Consider the following 18,931-nt stretch of genomic DNA (forward strand, 5'->3'; position numbering starts at 1 on the left):
TTTCCTGCCATATCTGATTTAGTGTTTGCGTTGCAAGATTTAGTCTGGATCATACGACTGACTGTTTTTGCCCATTTTCAATGTCATTTATTATAGTGATTTTCACTTCCAAATCCAACGCTATTCATTTACATTTGTTGGACATTAAAACCAGTTGTCACTCTTAACGCTACTGCAGTGTCGGTCTCTTATACACATGGTACAATGAAGCCTCGGGACTGTGTAGGGAGGTCTCTTATAACCGGAAGTCTATTATAACTAAACTGAAATACATTGGACATCCTATTCTCTCAGCCGGGACTAAAATTTTAGTCCGCTGTATCCGAGTGTTCCATATATCCGGGTCCCTTAAAACGAAGTTCTGTTGTAGTTAAATATCCTCTGAGCCAGGAACTTTGTCAGAATGTGTAAACAAACAAACAAACAAAAAAAAAATCATGATTACCAGCTTTTATGCATACCCTAACTGTGCACAAGTAACAAGAGAAAGTAGCATTGAGATTTTTCCCGTTTTTGTATTCAGTTATAAAACTGATTTAAGGACAAGCATGATATAGATTCTTACAAAAACAGGGTAAAGGAGTCCAGATAGTGGTCTACACTGCCGACATTATAGAGCCCTGATGCACAATCCAGAATTTTAAAAAATACATGGATGTCACTGAATGTGTGAACTATATGCTCTGAAAAATTACAATCAAGAGCAATACATTTCTCAAATGATTTTTCTAATATATAAATTTAATTTCATTATGATATTTTTTCCCTACTAACTCTATAAGATGACCAGTACTTGTACTTGAAAAAAATCACTGCGTGTTTCTTTCTCATATAATCAGACTTCTGCATGCCACAAGTTTGATTAACATGTTGTATCATACCAACAGAGCCTGGAAATTATTTAGAATTACCCAAATAGTATCCAAGCCAGCATATATATAATAATTTAAATAATGAAAGACCATGTTTTACCTGCAAGCAAAATAGCCTCTGCACACATGGACCTCACCTGATGAAAACGTTACCATCTGAACTACTATGCAAGATCATAACTGCATTACTTGCAATCGCATTACGCAAAAAAAGAATGCGAAGAGAAGCTCCTCCCACCCCAAGCTACCTTTACAATCCCTGGTGGTTTAACCAGGGACAGGAGTGATCCCCAGTCGCTCTTTCACATGTTGGCCCTACTTTCAAAATAGCTGCCATGATCTCTAGTGACAATTTTGAGAGCAGAGTCAGCATGGGCAGGAGTGACTGGGGATCACTCCTGTCCTGAATATACCACTAGAGCACCAGGGATTGTAAGATAGGCCCAAGGGGGCATCTACAGGTGGGCAGGGGAGAAAGGCAACTCCTGTTTAGAGGGAGGGAGACACAGAACAAAGCACAAATTTTCAGCTTCCACCAGAAACACATGGTCAGTTCCAGCCAAAACCAGGGTAGTAGCCTTTCAGATGAAACCAAAACCAGGCCTGTTTCGGCGCTGTAATGGAAACTGAAACAAGTTTGGTCAACCTCTACCATCATGTGTAACAGTGGCCCTACTGAAAGTAAAGATCACCCACTTACAGAGGGAGACTTCATGCATATCTGCATCTGAGTGCTGGTGTTGATGGAGTAGGAGCAGCTGGTTCCTCTTTTCTAAGTCCCTCCCCTGCTGGGCCTCTCTTGAGGTCAGGCTATGTAAGGAAGTCTGTGAGGCTGCTATGAACTGAATAGATTCCTGTCTTTGCTTATGCCTCTTGTAGCTAGAGTTGGAGTGTTTTGAGGAGCCAGGTCACATTGATGAGAATGATTCTCCCATTCTTTTCACCAGGGTCTCTTAGGGTCAGTCACTCCAAATGGGTTACTTTTGCACATACCATGATACTAACGAACGTCACTCCTAAACCAGGGTATGTGGCGTATCATCTCAGTCAATTAAATTTACTGCTAACACTCACTGTAGTAATTGCATTGTTCCACGGAGAGCTTTCCTCTGGAGTTCTTAAGTATCATGTATAGATAATCAATTCAAGAGTGCTTGGAAATTTTCCTTTTAATCAAGCCCGTGGTACCTACTTGAACAGGACTGAGAGTAGAGGTGTCGGTGTCAAATGATTACTATGTGCATTAAGTGGAGAAAGAGATCATCTTTAAGTATCAAGCAACACAGTCGGAGACCAAGAAATTGTGGCAGCAAGATACAGAAATATTCCCCATCATAGGCTTGATTAAAAGGAATTTTCAAGCACACTTTAAGTTGCCTATACGTATTAGATCTTGAACTCCAGAAGGAAGGTCTCTTTTTGGTATGATGCAAGTACTACAACGAGTGTCCTCGGTAAATTTGAGAGACTGAGACCATGCTCCACATACTCTGGCTTAGGAGGAGTGAGGTTCAATACTGTCACAGTATGTGCAAAACAAACCCATTTGGAGACACTGCCCCAGAGAACCAAACCACCAGTCAGCTCACATCATACCAAACCAAAATTATCAGACCAGTATTAGGAGGGAGGGGAAAAGCCAAACCTTCACCTTCTTTCTAAACACAAAATAACTGTTCTCTAATGTGTAGTGGGGGGCAATTCCACAATACAGAGCCAATCATCAAAAAAGATGGATAGCAAACTTTAACCTACTGTTGCACTATAATATGCATATTGTAAACTTTTTGTTTCGGTAGAGCTGTTGGCCGTCAGCGATATCTGGAGGCATCAGCCCTTGCACCCTTATTGAAACACCTCACAAAGTGATGGGCATCACAGAAGACCTATCAGGGTTCAGACAATATAGGTTCAAAAACGTTTTCATCAGTCCCTCGCCTTTGCCCATTCTTAGGTAAGTTGCCAAATTTTAACATTGTATCCCTGTGATGTGTGTGTTATAAACATGTTTTTGTACTTGTCTGTTCTTATTAGATTGTAAACTTCAAGAAACAAGGACCATCTACTATGTGTGCTTGTAAAATGCTGCATATTCCTTGTAGTACTATACAGCATAAGGGTAACTTTATGAACTCCTTTTATGCATAAAACACATCTTATAAAATTAGGTGGTACATATATACTTGTACATTAGATGTGCTCAGGAGAAGAGTTTGGATGCAGCGTGGGTGGAGTTGTGATTTACATGTGTATTTTTTTAAGTTCAATCTCTTTATTCTCAAAATAAACAACACTGCAAATGAACAGTGGTCATATGCATCTCCAATCAAATGTAACAAGAATGCAAAACTAAACAAAAAGGAAGCCTGTTCACTTACACGTTAGAGGTGACTGAATTTCAGCATTGGTTTCAGAGTTGGCACTGAAACATTCGGTTCGAGTTTCAGTCAAAAGTGATAATCCATTTTCGGCTGAAACCAAAACTCTCCCTTCCTCCCCTCTGTGGGGGGAGGAGGTAGCAGCTGGCCCAAGAGGACCTGCTCCGTGTGGGTAGGGGAGGCGCTGTTTTTGTTTTCTGCCGAAACTGAACGGCAGATTTCGGCTGCTGATTTGGGTTTTGGTGGAAACTGAGAACCCTATTTTTGATCGCCCTTTACTACACACTACCACATTCCAGCTGTTGCAAGTGTAACAGAATCATGAGCCAGAGTGATTGCTGTAATGTCCTTTCATGATTTCAATAAACCCTATTCCATATTATAACTTTTGGCAAACTTTGAAAGAGTACTTAGTTTCTTTAACAGTTTTAATCCTATAACTTTTTTCAGCTGCTAATTTGTACTTATGGATTAAACAAACTGTTCCATCAGAATGTAACATTATTTTAACCTAGGCTGCATCCAATTCCATAAGATCTGCTGGAACACCATAGCCATCGAGCTGCAGCCTTTGAAAGATACAAATTTAGGACACAGAGAGTGCAAGATGATCTCTTTTGGTGATTCCTAATCTTTTTCCCCTCCCCTTACCGCTGTCTACCGCTGGAACTCATTGCCCACCCGTGTTCCCTCCCGTCCTGCTCACTATGGCATCCCTCCCCACCTCACCATCTCTCTTGGCCCCCTCCTCCTTCCTCGCTCTTAACCTTCAACACCTCCTTCCTACCATTAACCCATCACCATTCCTCCTCAGTGCACCCCGTCTTCGTCGCCTTCATCGCCCGACCTCCCCCACCCTCCTCTGCACTCTCTTGCTCCTCCTCCTGCTATCCGTGGGAGACATTAATCTTAATCCAGGCCCCCCTAACCTGTCCTCCTCCTATCCATGCAAACGATTCCGTGATGTCTCCAATCTCGTTTCTATTCTCCTCCTCCCCCCCCTCTTCCCTCCCCTTCTCAAGTGCCTTGTGGAATGCCCACTCGGTCTGCAACAAACTGCCCTTCACCCATGATCTCTTCATCTCTCGTTCCCTTCAACTGCTCGCCCTAACTGAAACCTGGCTCTCCCCTGATGACTCTGCCTCAGTCGCGGCCCTTTGTCATGGAGGTTATCTCTTCTCCCACACTCCCCGCCCAGCTGGCTGCGGTGGAGGCGTCGGGCTACTTCTCTCGCCCTCCTGTAGTTTCCAACCCCTCCTCCTACCGCAGTCTCACTGCTTCTCATCCTTTGAAGCTCACTCCATCCGGCTATTCTACCCATTACCACTCAGAGTGGCTGTCATTTACCGCCCCCCTAATAAACCCCTCTCTTCCTTCCTCACCGACTTCGATGCCTGGCTTTCCGTCTTTCTTGAACCCTCATCTCCGTCCCTTATTCTCGGAGATTTTAACATACACGTTGATAACCAGTCCGACCCTCACGCTTCTCAGTTCCTCACTCTAACATCCTCCTTCAACCTCCAGCTTTGCTCCACCACCCCTACTCACCGAGACGGCCATTGTCTTGACCTCGTCCTCTCCTCTTCCAGCTCTCCCTCCAATTTCCATTTTTCAACTCTTCCTCTCTCCGATCATCACCTAATCACCTTCACACTTCTTCACCCCCCCCCCCTCAGCCCCGTCCAACTTTAACCACTACCTCCAGGAATCTCCAGGCTATCGACCCTCCCACCCTATCCTCTAATATTTCTAATCTTCTCCCCTCCATCATGTCCTCCGAGTCTGTCGACAAGGCTGTCTCCGCTTACAATGCCACTCTCTCCTCTGCTCTGGACACCCTCGCACCTTCCACCTCCCGTCCCACAAAGCGTACTAATCCCCAGCCCTGGCTGACCCCTTGCATCCGTCACCTTCGCTCCTGCACCCGATCTGCGGAGTGCCTCTGGAGGAAATCCCGCACCCATTCAGATTTCCTTCACTACAAATTCATGTTATCCTCCCTCCACTCCTCCCTTTTCCTTGCCAAACAGGACTACTACACCCAATTGACCAATTCTCTCAGCTCCAACCCCCGTCGTCTCTTCTCCACCCTTAACTCCCTCCTCAAAGTGCCCTCTGCTCCCACCCCACCCTCGCTCTCTCCTCAATCACTGGCTGATTACTTCTGCGACAAGGTGCAAAAGATCAACCTTGAGTTCACTACCAAGCCATCTCTTCTTCACCCTGCAACCCTCTCCCTCACCCAACCAACCCAGGCCTCTTTCTCCTCCTTTCCTGTCATCATCGAGGAGGAAACCACTCGCCTTCTTTCCTCATCGAAATCCACCACCTGCTCTTCTGATCCCATCCCCACCAACTTACTTAACATCATCTCTCATACTGTCACCCCCTCCATTTGTCATATCCTCAACCTCTCTCTCTCCACTGCAACTGTCCCTGACACCTTCAAGCATGCCGTAGTCACACCTCTCCTCAAAAAAACATCACTTGACCCTACCTGTCCCTCCAATTACCGCCCCATCTCCCTCCTACCCTTCCTCTCCAAAATACTTGAGCGTGCCGTTCACAGTTGCTGCCTTGATTTTCTCTCCTCTCATACCATCCTCGATCCACTTCAATCCGGTTTCCGCCCTCTTCACTCGACAGAAACAGCACTCTCTAAAGTCTGTAATGACCTGTTCCTTGCCTATCTCTCCTATCTCTCCCACTGCACCTTCAGAGTTCACTCTCATGGATCTTCCTCCACCCCTATCCCCCTATCTTTTGGTGTTCCCCAGGGATCGGTCCTTGGACCCCTTCTCTTCTCAATCTACACCTCTTCCCTGGGCGCCCTGATCTCATCTCATGGTTTCCAGTATCATCTCTATGCTGATGATACCCAGCTATATCTGTCCACACCAGACATCACCGCAGAGACCCAGGCAAAGGTATCAGCCTGCCTATCCGACATTGCTGCCTGGATGTCCAACCGCCACCTGAAACTGAACATGTCCAAGACTGAGCTCATCGTCTTTCCACCAAAACCCACGTCTCCTCTTCCTCCACTTTCTATCTCAGTTGATAACACCCTCATCCTCCCCGTCTCATCTGCCCGCAACCTCGGAGTCATCTTTGACTCCTCCCTATCCTTCTCTGTGCATATCCAGCAGACTGCCAAGACCTGCCGCTTCTTCCTCTTTAACATCAGCAAAATTCACCCTTTCCTCTCTGAACACACCACCCGAACTCTCGTCCATGCTCTCATTACCTCTCGCCTTGACTACTGCAACTTACTCCTCACCGGCCTCCCACTTAGCCATCTATCCCCCCTTCAGTCTGTTCAGAACTCTGCGGCACGTCTCATATTCCGCCAAAACCGATTTACTCATATCTCCCCTCTCCTCAGGTCACTTCACTGGCTTCCAATCAGATACCGCATTCAATTCAACCTTCTCCTTCTTACCTACAAATGCATTCAGTCTGCTGCCCCTCACTACCTCTCCTCCCTCATCTCCCCCTATGTTCCCGCCCGTAACCTCCGTTCACAGGACAAATCCCTCCTCTCTGTACCCTTCTCCAACACCGCCAACTCCAGGCTCCGCTCATTCTGCCTCGCCTCACCCTATGCTTGGAACAACCTTCCTGAGCCCTTACGCCAAGCCCCTCCCTGCTCATCTTCAAGTCTTTGCTTAAAACCCACCTCTTCAATGCTGCATTCGGCACCTAACTCTCACCGTTCACTAAATCCAGACTGCCCCAATTTGACCGCCCCTATCGGACTGTCCGTTCACTTGTCTCTTAGATTGTAAGCTCCTTGAGCAGGGACCGTCCCTCTATGTTAAATTGTACAGCGCTGCGTAACCCTAGTAGCGCTTTAGAAATGTTAAGTAGTAGTAGTAGTAGTATTAAAGCAACTGCGATCAACAACTTTTGAATATCAGTCCACACTCTTTCCCAATAAGTCCCTTTTACTTTACACCTATGCCAGTAATTAGCTGTTTGTACTAGACTAGCTCTGTATAGCCTTACTGAGGTCCATAGAGTTCTATGTGCCGTAAAAATAAGGTTTGGCATCGATTCACTGCTAATGTAAGACAGTTTGAGACCAGAATCTATCATGACAAACTTCATCTGGTCCTTGAAGGTCATAATTGCCTTGATAAACTTGATTCTGTTGCAGTTTATATAGAACAGAGGCACTATATCGTCCAGCTTGGCAATACCTTACCACATTCAGAATATCTGGCTCAGAGGAAAGATCAGACTTAGTCAAGGCACACCCATGTGTACAATGATATAATTGAACCAACTGATAATATTTGGATTGTAGAAGATTTTACTGTTCTTTGATTTCTAGAAATGCCCAAAGAGTGCCACCCTGGCCAAAACAAATTACTTTCTGTGCTATTTTAAAACGTGTCTGGACTGATTTGTAGGGATACTTAGCAATCCATTTGGGTGTTCATGCTCCTGCCAGCAGGTGGACACTGAGAACCGCTGGCTTCAAGTCACTTTAAGTATCCTGTGCAATCTAACACTGCCAGTATTTCGCAGTCTTCAACAGATGTCAGACATGGCATCCTGTGCAGTCTAGTATTGATTGGAGTAGGTAGGGACATCTTGGGGTTCCTATTGGAGAGAAGAAATATAAAAACAGAGGACAAGAAAAAGGAGCAGATTTAAAAAAAAAATGTTGTTTAAAGAAGGAAAAGCTCCTCTGAACAGAATATACATAATTCTCCTGTTCAAAATTGATCATAATTTAATGGCTAGAATACGTAGTTCCATTAGATACAATTTTTAGAAGGTTAGCTTTTGTTGTCAAATAGGCTGGATAGCAAGCAGTGCTTGGGATTGATTCAGAAGGGTTCTGATTACAGGTAAGCTCATGTCTGTTGCTAGGGGAGACTGCCACAAACCTGGGATGTTCTGATTTGGAGGATCTTGTGCATCTGTTCACAATCTTGCATGTTACTAGGGAAGGATGAGCAGGTTCTGACTCAACTATAGTGTCTGTAGTTTGCAGGGCCAGTGCAAGGGTATTGGTCACCTTAGGCAAAGCTTCAGCCTTAAGCCCCTCTTCCGTGAGTTAAATTTCAGGCCAATAATCTGCTCCTCCTCCCCCCTCCCAAAATGAAATTATGCTTTTAAATATTAAACAGCTTGTACACACATTGTACACCACACGCACACACTTACACACACTTGTCTAAGGTAAATGGAATATTTGAAAATTGCCCACCCGTCAGGTAAAAGTATTCATTAATAGTTCCTTTAGCTTGTGTGGCTGTCAGGACTTCTTGTGTTGCTTTGACTGCAACTGCTGTTTTGTTGACCCCAGAAGCTGATGCCCTAGGTGGCCTCCTAGTCTTTCCTAATGGTTGGACTGATTTCTAGTGTCTTGGATCCTGTCTACCAGAGCCACCACTGGAGTGATGTTCTTGGAAGAGTGATAGTTACTGTTTCATGGGAACAGTACTGGAAGTTTTGCTGTTATGAGGATCTGTAATCTCTTGGGCCACAATCTGGGAGGGGTTTGGGGGATAGGGATTAAGAACAAAGGAGGTAAATACAGAAAAGGAAAGACTGTTTTCAGAAATGAAAGTTGTTTTTGCATTTGTTTAGGATTGCAGTATGCATTTGTCATGGGATTTATTCAGATTTATAAAGAATGAAATAATGTTATGTTGTAATACTTTTCATATTAATATTATGGGGTAATATTCAGCTGGTGGCAGTTGGTGACTTTTCATTGCCACTGGCTTTATGCCCAGGTATTCAGTGCTGGGCTATGTTGGGGCACCAGCATTGAATATCCAGCTATGTATGGACTGCCAGCACTTATCTGGTTAAGGACCAATATTCAGCCCTTAGTCATATTTTTATCCAGTTGAACTTGTGTTTTGTGAGGTCCAATTTATCAGGCTAACTTGTCTGGTTAAGTGCTGAATATTGGCACTTAACCGGATAAGAGTTGACTCTGCCTCAACTCCATCCCTTGATTGTCCATAACATAGCTGGTTTCAGCTTAGTCAGTTAGTGCCGCTGAATATCCCCAGATAGACCCGCACAGGCGATTTAACTGGGCAGGAGCCTCTCCTGCCTGGTTAAATCACTTTGAATATTGACCCTTATGTTTGTGTGTGTTTTTAAACTATTGAAGCTGAGTCATTGTGAAGCACAAGGATTGCATTTTCCAAGGATTTATTCTTCTGTACAGTAGGAGACCAATGGCAACTGTAATCAGACTCCATTCAATGCCTTATAGAAATGTGTCTTCTGCTTTGTGTAGTTTGCTCTGAGCAGAGCTATCCTCTTTAATTTACTGTTCTTTTCTTAAAGGCATATGCAGATGGGATAAAACCAAGTATGGGTAACTCCAGTCCTGGAGAATTGCAAATGTGTCCTGTTTTTAGGATATGCAGAATGAGTATTTATCTGATATTAACTTGTACTTGACCTAGGAGCTAGAGTAATTTGCTAACTTTGATTGCTCTAATGATGAGACTCAGATCAGAAATTTGGGGCCCCAAAGCCTATTGACAGGCTGTGCCTTCAGCTTGGGGGTCCCCTGTGACCTGGGGACAGGAGCAATTACTTTGGTTGCAGTCCCCTTATGTTGGCCTTCTGACTTGCTGCTTTCAAAGACTGGTGTTACCTAGCCCTGGATTAGGGCATCTCTGTGTGACCTCAGTGACATGTTCGGCATGTAATATACTCCTCATATGTTGCAATGCCTTCTAGCAACTGCCATGCTCCACTTCAGGTATCAGATATCTACAACAACTTAATTCCTTGTACATCAACATTTTAATTCTTATACTAGACTCTTAAACTATAGTGGAACAATTCAATGAGTTATTGGACCCTGTAGCCTCTCCTCAAAGGTACACTGAAACAATGTTGAGGTGGTGTTTGGAGGAGGCTTGTATTTTGAAGTGAAACCTCATCAAGTTTTGCACTGATATCATGTTCTTTTTTTTTTAAGTTGGGGAAGCTCAAAAGATGTCTGGCATAAAATCCTGAAGAAGGAGTCTAAGTATGTTCATGACAAATGTTTCCTGCTGCTCCACCCTGCTCTGAAACCGAACATGAGGGCGATCCTACTGGACTGGCTCATGGAGGTCTGTCCCTTACTGTTTGTAAACCAAATTTATTTCACTCCAGATACACAGCCCATGAAGATGCTGACCGTAAACTTGAGTATTGTATGTAGTTCTGGTTGCCACATCTCAAAGATGGAACAGTACTAGAAAGAGAGTATAAAGAAGGGCAGAATAGCCAAACAGATTGGGGATCTTCAGTTAGAAAAAAGACGACCAAGTAACAATATGACAGATGTTTATAAAGTCATGAGTGGGGTGCAACAGTAAAAGGAAGTGGTCATTTACTTCATTGGCCAAGAAAAGGACTGGAGAACATTCCACAAAATTAACTACTGTGGATTAAATCAGATATAAAAAATACTTTTTTAGACAATGTATAATTAAGCTACAGAATTGCTAGAGAACGTGATCTAGGCTAGTAATGAAGCTAAATTTAAAGATTTGGGCTGCTTTTGAGTAAAAGACCATAATCAATTAAAGCCTCGTTTTGTATAGGATGTTGAGGTAGAAATTAGGACGTCCAGGTTGGGAGATTCACATTTCCTTGGTATTTTGCAAAAAGCCTTTTGTAAAATAGATATATGGATGTTGGCAAATATACATTTATTTGCCAGTATGCACAGCAGAGCATCAGTTTCCAAAGTCTATATATACAGAAAGAGTGGCATCACTAGGTGGCTTCCATGTACAAGAGTCATATTCCAGACAATAGTCTGGTTGATGTTCAAAACAATTTAACTGTCTAAAAATGGCCACTGACTGGTTAAATCACTTTTTCAGGGCTATCCACTAATTTTCAGCAGCACTTAACCAGTTATCACCACTGAAAATTAGCGGTTAGCGCCTAATTGAAAGCCGGCTATTTTGGGGGTATTCCGGCAGTAGAGTTGGCACTTGACGGTTAAGTGCCAATATTCAACACTTAACCATCCAGGACAACCGCATAAATGGGACTGCATAAAACAGTTCTGTTTTTATGTGGCAACCCTTGACTGCTTAAGTTCTGAATATCGACTTAAGCGGCCGTAATCCACACTTACTGCCACTGGCTGAATATTGACCTCTCTCTATATATAAAAACAGCCAATTAAGGAGTGAAGCCCCAAAAGGTAAATTTTTACTTTTTCAAGTACAGGGGGACTAAGAACAATTGACCACTCCATCACATCATGTGAAAGCCTGGGTGAAAGGAGCACTTTGCAGAAGCTTATGCGTGCGTCGGAGGAGGCCCAAAAGCCAATGGGAAAATTGTTCGAAATATATTATTCTCGGAGAAGGAAGTGATGTTGCTGTAGAATATATATGCCTGAGACCATAGCTCTGTAGAGTGAGATTGTCCTGTTAAGATAAAGCTGTTATTCTCCCCCCCACCCCAAGAGGAGTAACAGACTCATGAGTGCAATTTGAAGTGGGTGGAAGGCAATAATGTTGGAGGGAGGAAAGAATGCAATACAGCAGTCATCGGTGAAGGAAAAATTAGCCAGTGCACACCATGTGGTGAGGCCTGCATGGAGATGGAGGAAGAGTCGGTCAGAGTAGGAGAGTGGTATACGTCCATAAAGCGGATATGGAGCGCTGGCTGGGAGAACTGAAAACCAAATTCGACTTGGTCAAAATAAATACATAAATAACAGCAGACTTAGCAGAGCTGAGAACCCAGGTGGATCAAAGCAAAGCAAGAGAAAGGCATGAATGACCTGTAAAAGGAAATAGAGAAGCTGAGGGGACTGAACAAGGAGTTAGTCAGAAATGGTATTCAATCTCAGGTTGCTTTTATTTGACATACTGCCAAAGTAAAAATAACATCATAGTGGTGTACAATGTAAAAAAAAATAGGCCTAGGAAAAGGAACTACAAATATTATTGGATAGACAGAGCATGAATAAGGGAGAGAGAAGGAAAGGGAATGGATTTGGAGGGTAAGGCTTCTAATAGCCATTCATACAGCAGACCCATATGTCTTGTCAAAGAAATACATCTTTACTGCTTTCTTAAATTCTACGTAAGAATGTATTTGACGTAAATAGAGGAAGAGTGCATTCCAATAGCGGAATTAGAAAAGGTAAAGAGAAGAGCAAATAAAATGATAAAGGGGATTGGATGATTTTTCTATGAAGAGAGGCTAGGGCTCTTCAGCTTGGAGAAGAGACAGCTGAGAGCAGATATGATAGTGGTCTATAAAATACTGAGTGGAGTGGAACGGGTAGACATGAATCACTTGTTTATTCTTTCCAAAAATACAAGGACTAGGGGGCACGCTATGAAGCTACTAAGTTGTAAATTTAAAACAAATGGGTGAAAATGTTTCTTCACTCAACATGTAACTAAACTCAAATTTGTTGCCACAGAATGTGGTAAAAGCAGTTAGCTTAGCAGAATTTTTAAAATGTTTGGATAATTTCCTAAAAGAAAAGTCCATAAACCAAACAAATGTCTAAGAATTATGACTCTGACGGTTACCCTGATTCCTCCAGCCTAAATATATGTCCCATGCTTTATGGAAATTAATCAATTGAACAATCTGGAGTACTGTCAGTTTAGTCGTTTGACATATAGTCCATCTTGCGGAGTACTACCTTCAGAGAAGGTGTGTTAGGTTGTTTCCAAGCTGCTGCCAGGGCTATTTTGCTTGCAGTAAAAAGACTGGTTGATACTTTGTGATGTTCCTTCTTTACTCCAAAAGGCTTAAAATGCAGCAAACAGTTTTCTATCCTGCGGCATCCATGTGAATGAGATCTAGCAGATGAGTTTTATTTTGTCCTCTTAGCTCATATATGAAGGTTCCTGGTGGTGGACCTAATGTCAGAAAACACAAACGTACCCAGGTTCTTCAGTTGAAGAAAGGCTAGCAGGTTATTTCTCATAGATAATTTGGTGAAACATTGGCCGCAGACCGGACTTTTGTATGTGTTTCCCTCATGGCCTTTGTTGGGCTGTCATTCAGAGGATAGTAAAACAGGTCTAGTCATTCTGGTAGGTCAAGATTGGCCAAGAAGACTGTGATACAGAGACCTCATGAGGCTTAGTGTAGAAGGTCCGTTAGCTTTACGAGGTTGGAGGGCCTGCTGGTGCAGGGGCCAGTTTGGCTGTCAGACCCATCTACATTCTGTCTTACAGCGTGAAAGTCAGGAGAAGGGAAGGAGGGAGGGAGGGAGGGGGGGATCGATCATGTTAGGGAGGGTGCTGCTAGAGATTGTGGAATTTAAAAAAAATACTGGGGGTAGAGGAGATCGGGTTGGGTTCAGTTAGAGTGTGATGGGTGCATCAGTTCAGTTTACTGCTATACCAGGGCCAATGCAGGAAAAAATGCCAGAGAATTTGTTTTTAAATGTAATGCTACCTGTCTGTGCGTAAGCCAATCGCCAATCATTCGCTGACAAGAAGGGAGACATTTTACAATAATCTGTGGATTATTGATGTGTTTTTAATGTGGCAGTTTTTGCCTGCTCATTGAATACTGCATCCCCTCTGGGCAATTTTTTGTGGAAAGATCACGGTACAAGCCATGTGGTCAGCAGCTCTACTGTGTAGCTTTCTGCTTCAACCCCATCTCTTTGTTCAGCTAGACAGATTTCAGTGCTGCAAGCATTGTCTTGTAGAGAGTCTTTCCTGATAATATCTAAGGAAAGGATGATTAGACTGGTGTCTTCATTTCTCCCTAAGGTGATGCTTGCGTTTTATGTTAGTGTTGCTTCTGGTTTTTAGAGAATTGGATGGAAGACAGGATGTGGGGTGGCTTCATTGATTGGATGTTTGGTGTATGTTGCACTATTATTTGGAGAGAACAGAGAAATTTTGCCGATCTGATCGGCTGTTTATTCTGTTCGGCAGAGCTAGAAGAGGAGAAGAGGCTTTTAAAGTGGTGCCACACTGGATTAAGGAAGTGATAGCCTCAGCTTATCTCGTATAGGGTCAACCAGTGGTCTGGTTTTGGAAGTGCATTCGACCAAGATTCAAGCTTGTTCTTGAGTGGAGCATAGTTGGGTTTCACTTGAGGAAATTTTTGCACTTGGTCATTGTTGTACAATTTTAAGCATCATTATTGCAAGCCCACCAGGAAGCAGTCCTTGGATCCAGAGTTCCACTATATGCTTCTGAAGCATTTAATTATTTATTTGCACATTTATACCCCACGTTTTTCCCACAGTTTGCGGGCTCAAAGTGGCTTACAATGCACTGAATGGCTATTTCCAAATCAGAGGTGATATGGTTACAATCAAATTAGATAGAATAGAAGATACAGGGAAAGTAGATAGTAGGGAAAGGTTAAAAGAGACTAAAATGGACCGTAGATATGTAGGTAGAAAGAACTGCAGGTTAAAAGTTGAATCCGTGGAGTAGGCTGAGCCTCATGGTTGGAAGAGAGGTAAATCTACTGTACACACCAAGATGACCCTGCAAGATGGAAAAGGAGTCAAAATCCGCTCTAATAACCGACCACTCCTACTCCCATGGCAACTGGCCCAGCGACCCACACACTCTCCGACATCTGCAACGATAAACAGCTGAGAGATAAGTGGAAGCCGATAAGCATTCAAATGATGCCGTCTTCGCAGCTGGGATTCCGCAGGGCAGCACTTTCCAAGAGGTCCCAACGGCACCGCCGCAACATCCAATGGCCAGCAACCGACCAAGCGGCAGGCCGATGACGGGGGAAGAACCACAGCGTTGAAGAAGCCAGCGGCGCGGAGGATAGATGCCCGTTGTCTGTGGGCCAGACGAGCCCTCTGTAACGCGCTGGTCCCCACTGGGTGATCCAGAACCGGTCCGCTCCCATCTGCTGCTGCCACCACGCTTCCGATGCAGACACGCCAAACCTCCGCCAGACGCTAGTAGTGAGAAGGCAATCAAACGACCGAGGACAAGCAAAGCTCCCCGGATACCAACGATGGTACAACCGAGAAAATCGGGCCACAACACACCCAGCCAACGGGCCACAGCATCGAAGGTATTGAGTCGGCTACCCGGCAGCCATTTTAGCTCAGAGAAACAATGTTTAGCCATTTACTATCAATAGGGAAAGAAGCTAGGGGTAGCTAATCCAGTCATGAAATCTGTGCTTAAAATTTGGTTATGGCAGCAAGAAATCTTTTGTGTCTCTACAAATTTTGTAACCAACCCAATGAGGTACAATCGAAGCTTCCTGTTTGGGGCTAACAGATGTTTTATAGGTGGGATCAAAAGGAATTACAAACTGTACCAGCTATGTCAAGATAAAAAAAAACTGCTATTTTTCTAGGACCTTGGAGAAGAATTTGATACAAATACTAAATATTTTATGGTTATTTACAAATCTGACATATGAATTAAAATATGGGAGCATGGCCTAACAAAATATGAGCAATCTTATGCGAGAATGCAAGGTCAACTAAAGGTATGATGTCAAGGATATACAGAATCCATTTGGGAACTGAAGGGGGAGGGGGGTCCATAAGTACCAGATGGACTGGGATGAGATCTATAGGGAAAAGGAGAGAGTCTCTGTTTACAGCTCAATAAAAGAGAATAGATATAGGGTACTGCACAGAGGATGCCTTACCCTTCATAAACTATGATTTTGCCCAGTATGTCAAATGCCTGTTGGAGAAGCTGTGGGCAAATGGGGAGACTATTATCACATGTGGTGGACATGCCCAAAGATATGAGAATACTGGGGGGTTATTGATAAAGTTACTTGAAAGATGATCAAGGGGTATTTCAGATTGAAATCAAAAGTAGCATTCAAATGACATCTTAGGCTCTGGGGGTGACACGGACATAGGAGAAGTTGATATGATATTGTGTAAATCGAGCTAGAAATGAATTTGCATTACACTTGAAAAAGAGCTTGGTGGAGCAGTGGTTAGTGAGAAATAAATGGGGCATATTTTAATGGAAGAATTGACTGTGATCCACAGTGAGTAGGTGGTTCAATTTGACAAAATATGGGAGTCCTTTAAAATGTATTTGAGAGACTCAAGCTTAAGATCTGATCATAAAGTGGTAGGCTGTCTCTCTTCATGTTTGACTGTACAGCGCTGCGTAAGTCTGGTAGCGCTTTAGAAATGTTGAGTAGTAGTAGGGTTCCCCCTGCCCTTGGGGAGATTGCTTCCTTCTCCTTCTCTCTCCTCCCTTTTCTCAGATCATAGCAGGCTTTTTACCTCGGCGTCTTACCCGAGAGAAATGGCCTCACCCGTTTCCAAGCCTCACTTTGGTTCCCAGGGTATGCTGCTTACTGAATCAGGAGCAAAGGCTGGATATAAGTCCTGGCATGTCCCTTAGGACCGACTCCTTTACCTCCAGGAAAGCACTACAGGTGTGGAACACCTTCCTTCCTAAGGCCATGCTAGGAGTAGCCTAGTGGTTAGTGCAGTGGACTTTGATCCTGGGGAACTGAGTTCAGTTCCCACTGCAGCTCCTTATGACTCTGGGCAAGTCACTTAACCCTCCATTGCCCCTGGTACAAAATAAGTACCTGAATATATGTAAATCTCTTTGAATGTAGTTGCAAAAACCTCAGAAAGGCGGTATCTTGATATCAAGTCCCATTTCCCTTTCTCTTCCCTTCCCTTCCAGGGTTCTGTGTTTGTCCTGAGAAAGACATCACTAAGAACTACTGGGAAGGGTTTAGTACTTGGGGAATCTTCCCTCTTGGTAATTGTGCTCGCCCCTCTCCTGCTGAAAGCCTTACAGGGACACACAGCCAGCTATCCAGATAAAATTCCTCTCCCTTCTTATAGTATTTGCAGGGCAATAAGATATGAAGAGATAATAGGGAGACCAGGAGGGTGTCTCATACATCACAATGTGTGGCAAATTAAAAAAATATATAATTTTTTTGAGGATACGTGTCAAGGGCAGAGAGTGGGCATTCCTGCATTAAACAGCACATCTACATTATCTTGTGCTAACCAATTGGTGCACGGTTAATGCAGAAACCCTTACCTCCTCCAAAATAGATGGCAGTTAGTGCTCCTATGGTAGCTTTCTGTAAATGGGTGCACAGTAATGCTAACATTAGTGCACAGCCATATATTGAAAAAAAATGGAAAACAGCCCTTTTTTCCCAGCCATAAGAAAGACCTGTTTCAGGGCATGTTAAGACTATTTCTTCCTTTAGCTTAGTAAAAGGACCCCATAATTTTTTTGGTTCATTCACAGCATTCACAGATATCTCCACATGTAAATAGTAGCATTCTGAGATTGCCATTTCCACGTTTGCACAATCTACATGTGTAAATAACATGCAAAGCTTTTATGGTTCAATATGTTTATTCAGAGAAACAACAACAAAAGCACAATCAAGAAGCAATGAGGCAACATGTATAGACAATAACTTTCTACTGATAGAACTGCTTCAACAATAGGGACCCATCATAAATTCCCCACCCCAAACCAGCTTTTTCATACCCCAACTTACAAACATGCAAAGCTTTTAAAACAATCTTAGTCAGATAGACCTGGGTGTAGCTATACTTCTGGGTGGTAAATATAGGGAATGAATTTTCCTATTAGATGTGCTGGTCTGTTCCCGTGATTCAGACTGGCCGTTGTCATAGAGAAGATACTGGCCTTGATAAATCCTTGGCCTTTTCATTTTCCTAAACTTCTCATTGTACTAAATGAGTTTTCAGCCTATGTCTGCAATTGTATGTTCTTTTTTGAAGTCTCCATTTTTGTCTGGTTTCCTAGGTTTGTGAGGTGTATACACTGCACAGGGAATCTTTCTACCTCGCCCAAGACTTCTTCGATAGATTCATGTCCACACAAAGCGACATCAGCAAAAACCTGCTTCAGCTCATAGGAATAACTTGTTTGTTTATTGCATCTAAACTTGAAGTAAGAGTTATTGTGTTTCTTTTATTTAAGATATTTTATGTTGACTTACAATTTCTTGTTTACAAGTAGCTGAAAATTGCAGTACAGGTGATCTTTAATCTTTTGCCTCTAATGAGATTTATTGCGAATGGCAATAAATAGTGAGAACTTTTATTTAGGGGCAAATATTAAGTCACTTAGAGGGGCATAATCGAGCAGGGTGCCCAAGTTTTCCTGAGGGCGTCCTCGCAGGATGTCCCCCGCAAAGGGGCGGGGAAACCTGTATTATCGAAACAAGATGGGCGGCCATCTTTCGTTTCGATAATACAGTCGGGGACGCCCAAATCTCCACATTTAGGTCGACCTTAGAGATGGTTGTCCCTAGAGATGGTTGTCCCCGATTTTCGGCGATAATGGAAACCGAGGATGCCCATCTCAGAAACGACCAAATCCAAGCCCTTTGGTTGTGGGAGGAGCCAGCATTCGTAGTGCACTGGTCCCCCTCACATGCCAGGACACCAACCAGGTACCGTAGGAGGCACTGCAGTGGACTTCAGAAAAAACTCCCAGGTGCATAGCTCCCTTACCTTAGGTGCTGAGCCCCCCAACCCCCCCAAAACCCACTCCCCACAACTGTGCACCACTACCATAGCCCTTAGGGATGAAGGGGGCACCTAGATGTGGGTACAGTGGTTTCTGGTGGGTTTTGGAGGGCTCACATTTACCACCACATTTAAAAGGTGGGGGTGGGGGGTGGGCCTGGGTCCGCCTGCCTGAAGTGTACTGCAGTACCCACTAA

The 18,931-nt window shown here is 43.6% G+C and overlaps 1 protein-coding gene across 1 annotated transcript in view; it reads left to right on the plus strand.

Annotated features, from left to right (window-relative positions):
- The window catches only part of CCNE2 (cyclin E2), a 60,673-nt gene that overhangs the window by 4,885 nt on the left and 36,857 nt on the right, over positions 1 to 18,931 (plus strand). The window contains exons 5-7 of the mRNA XM_030216834.1: positions 2,672 to 2,826; positions 10,218 to 10,353; positions 18,007 to 18,153. Of these exons, the coding sequence (XP_030072694.1) occupies positions 2,672 to 2,826; positions 10,218 to 10,353; positions 18,007 to 18,153 (438 nt within the window). The remainder of the gene's footprint in view (positions 1 to 2,671; positions 2,827 to 10,217; positions 10,354 to 18,006; positions 18,154 to 18,931) is intronic.

This window comes from Microcaecilia unicolor, chromosome 1 (assembly GCF_901765095.1).
Source record: "Microcaecilia unicolor chromosome 1, aMicUni1.1, whole genome shotgun sequence".
NCBI classification, from domain to species: Eukaryota; Metazoa; Chordata; class Amphibia; order Gymnophiona; family Siphonopidae; genus Microcaecilia; species Microcaecilia unicolor.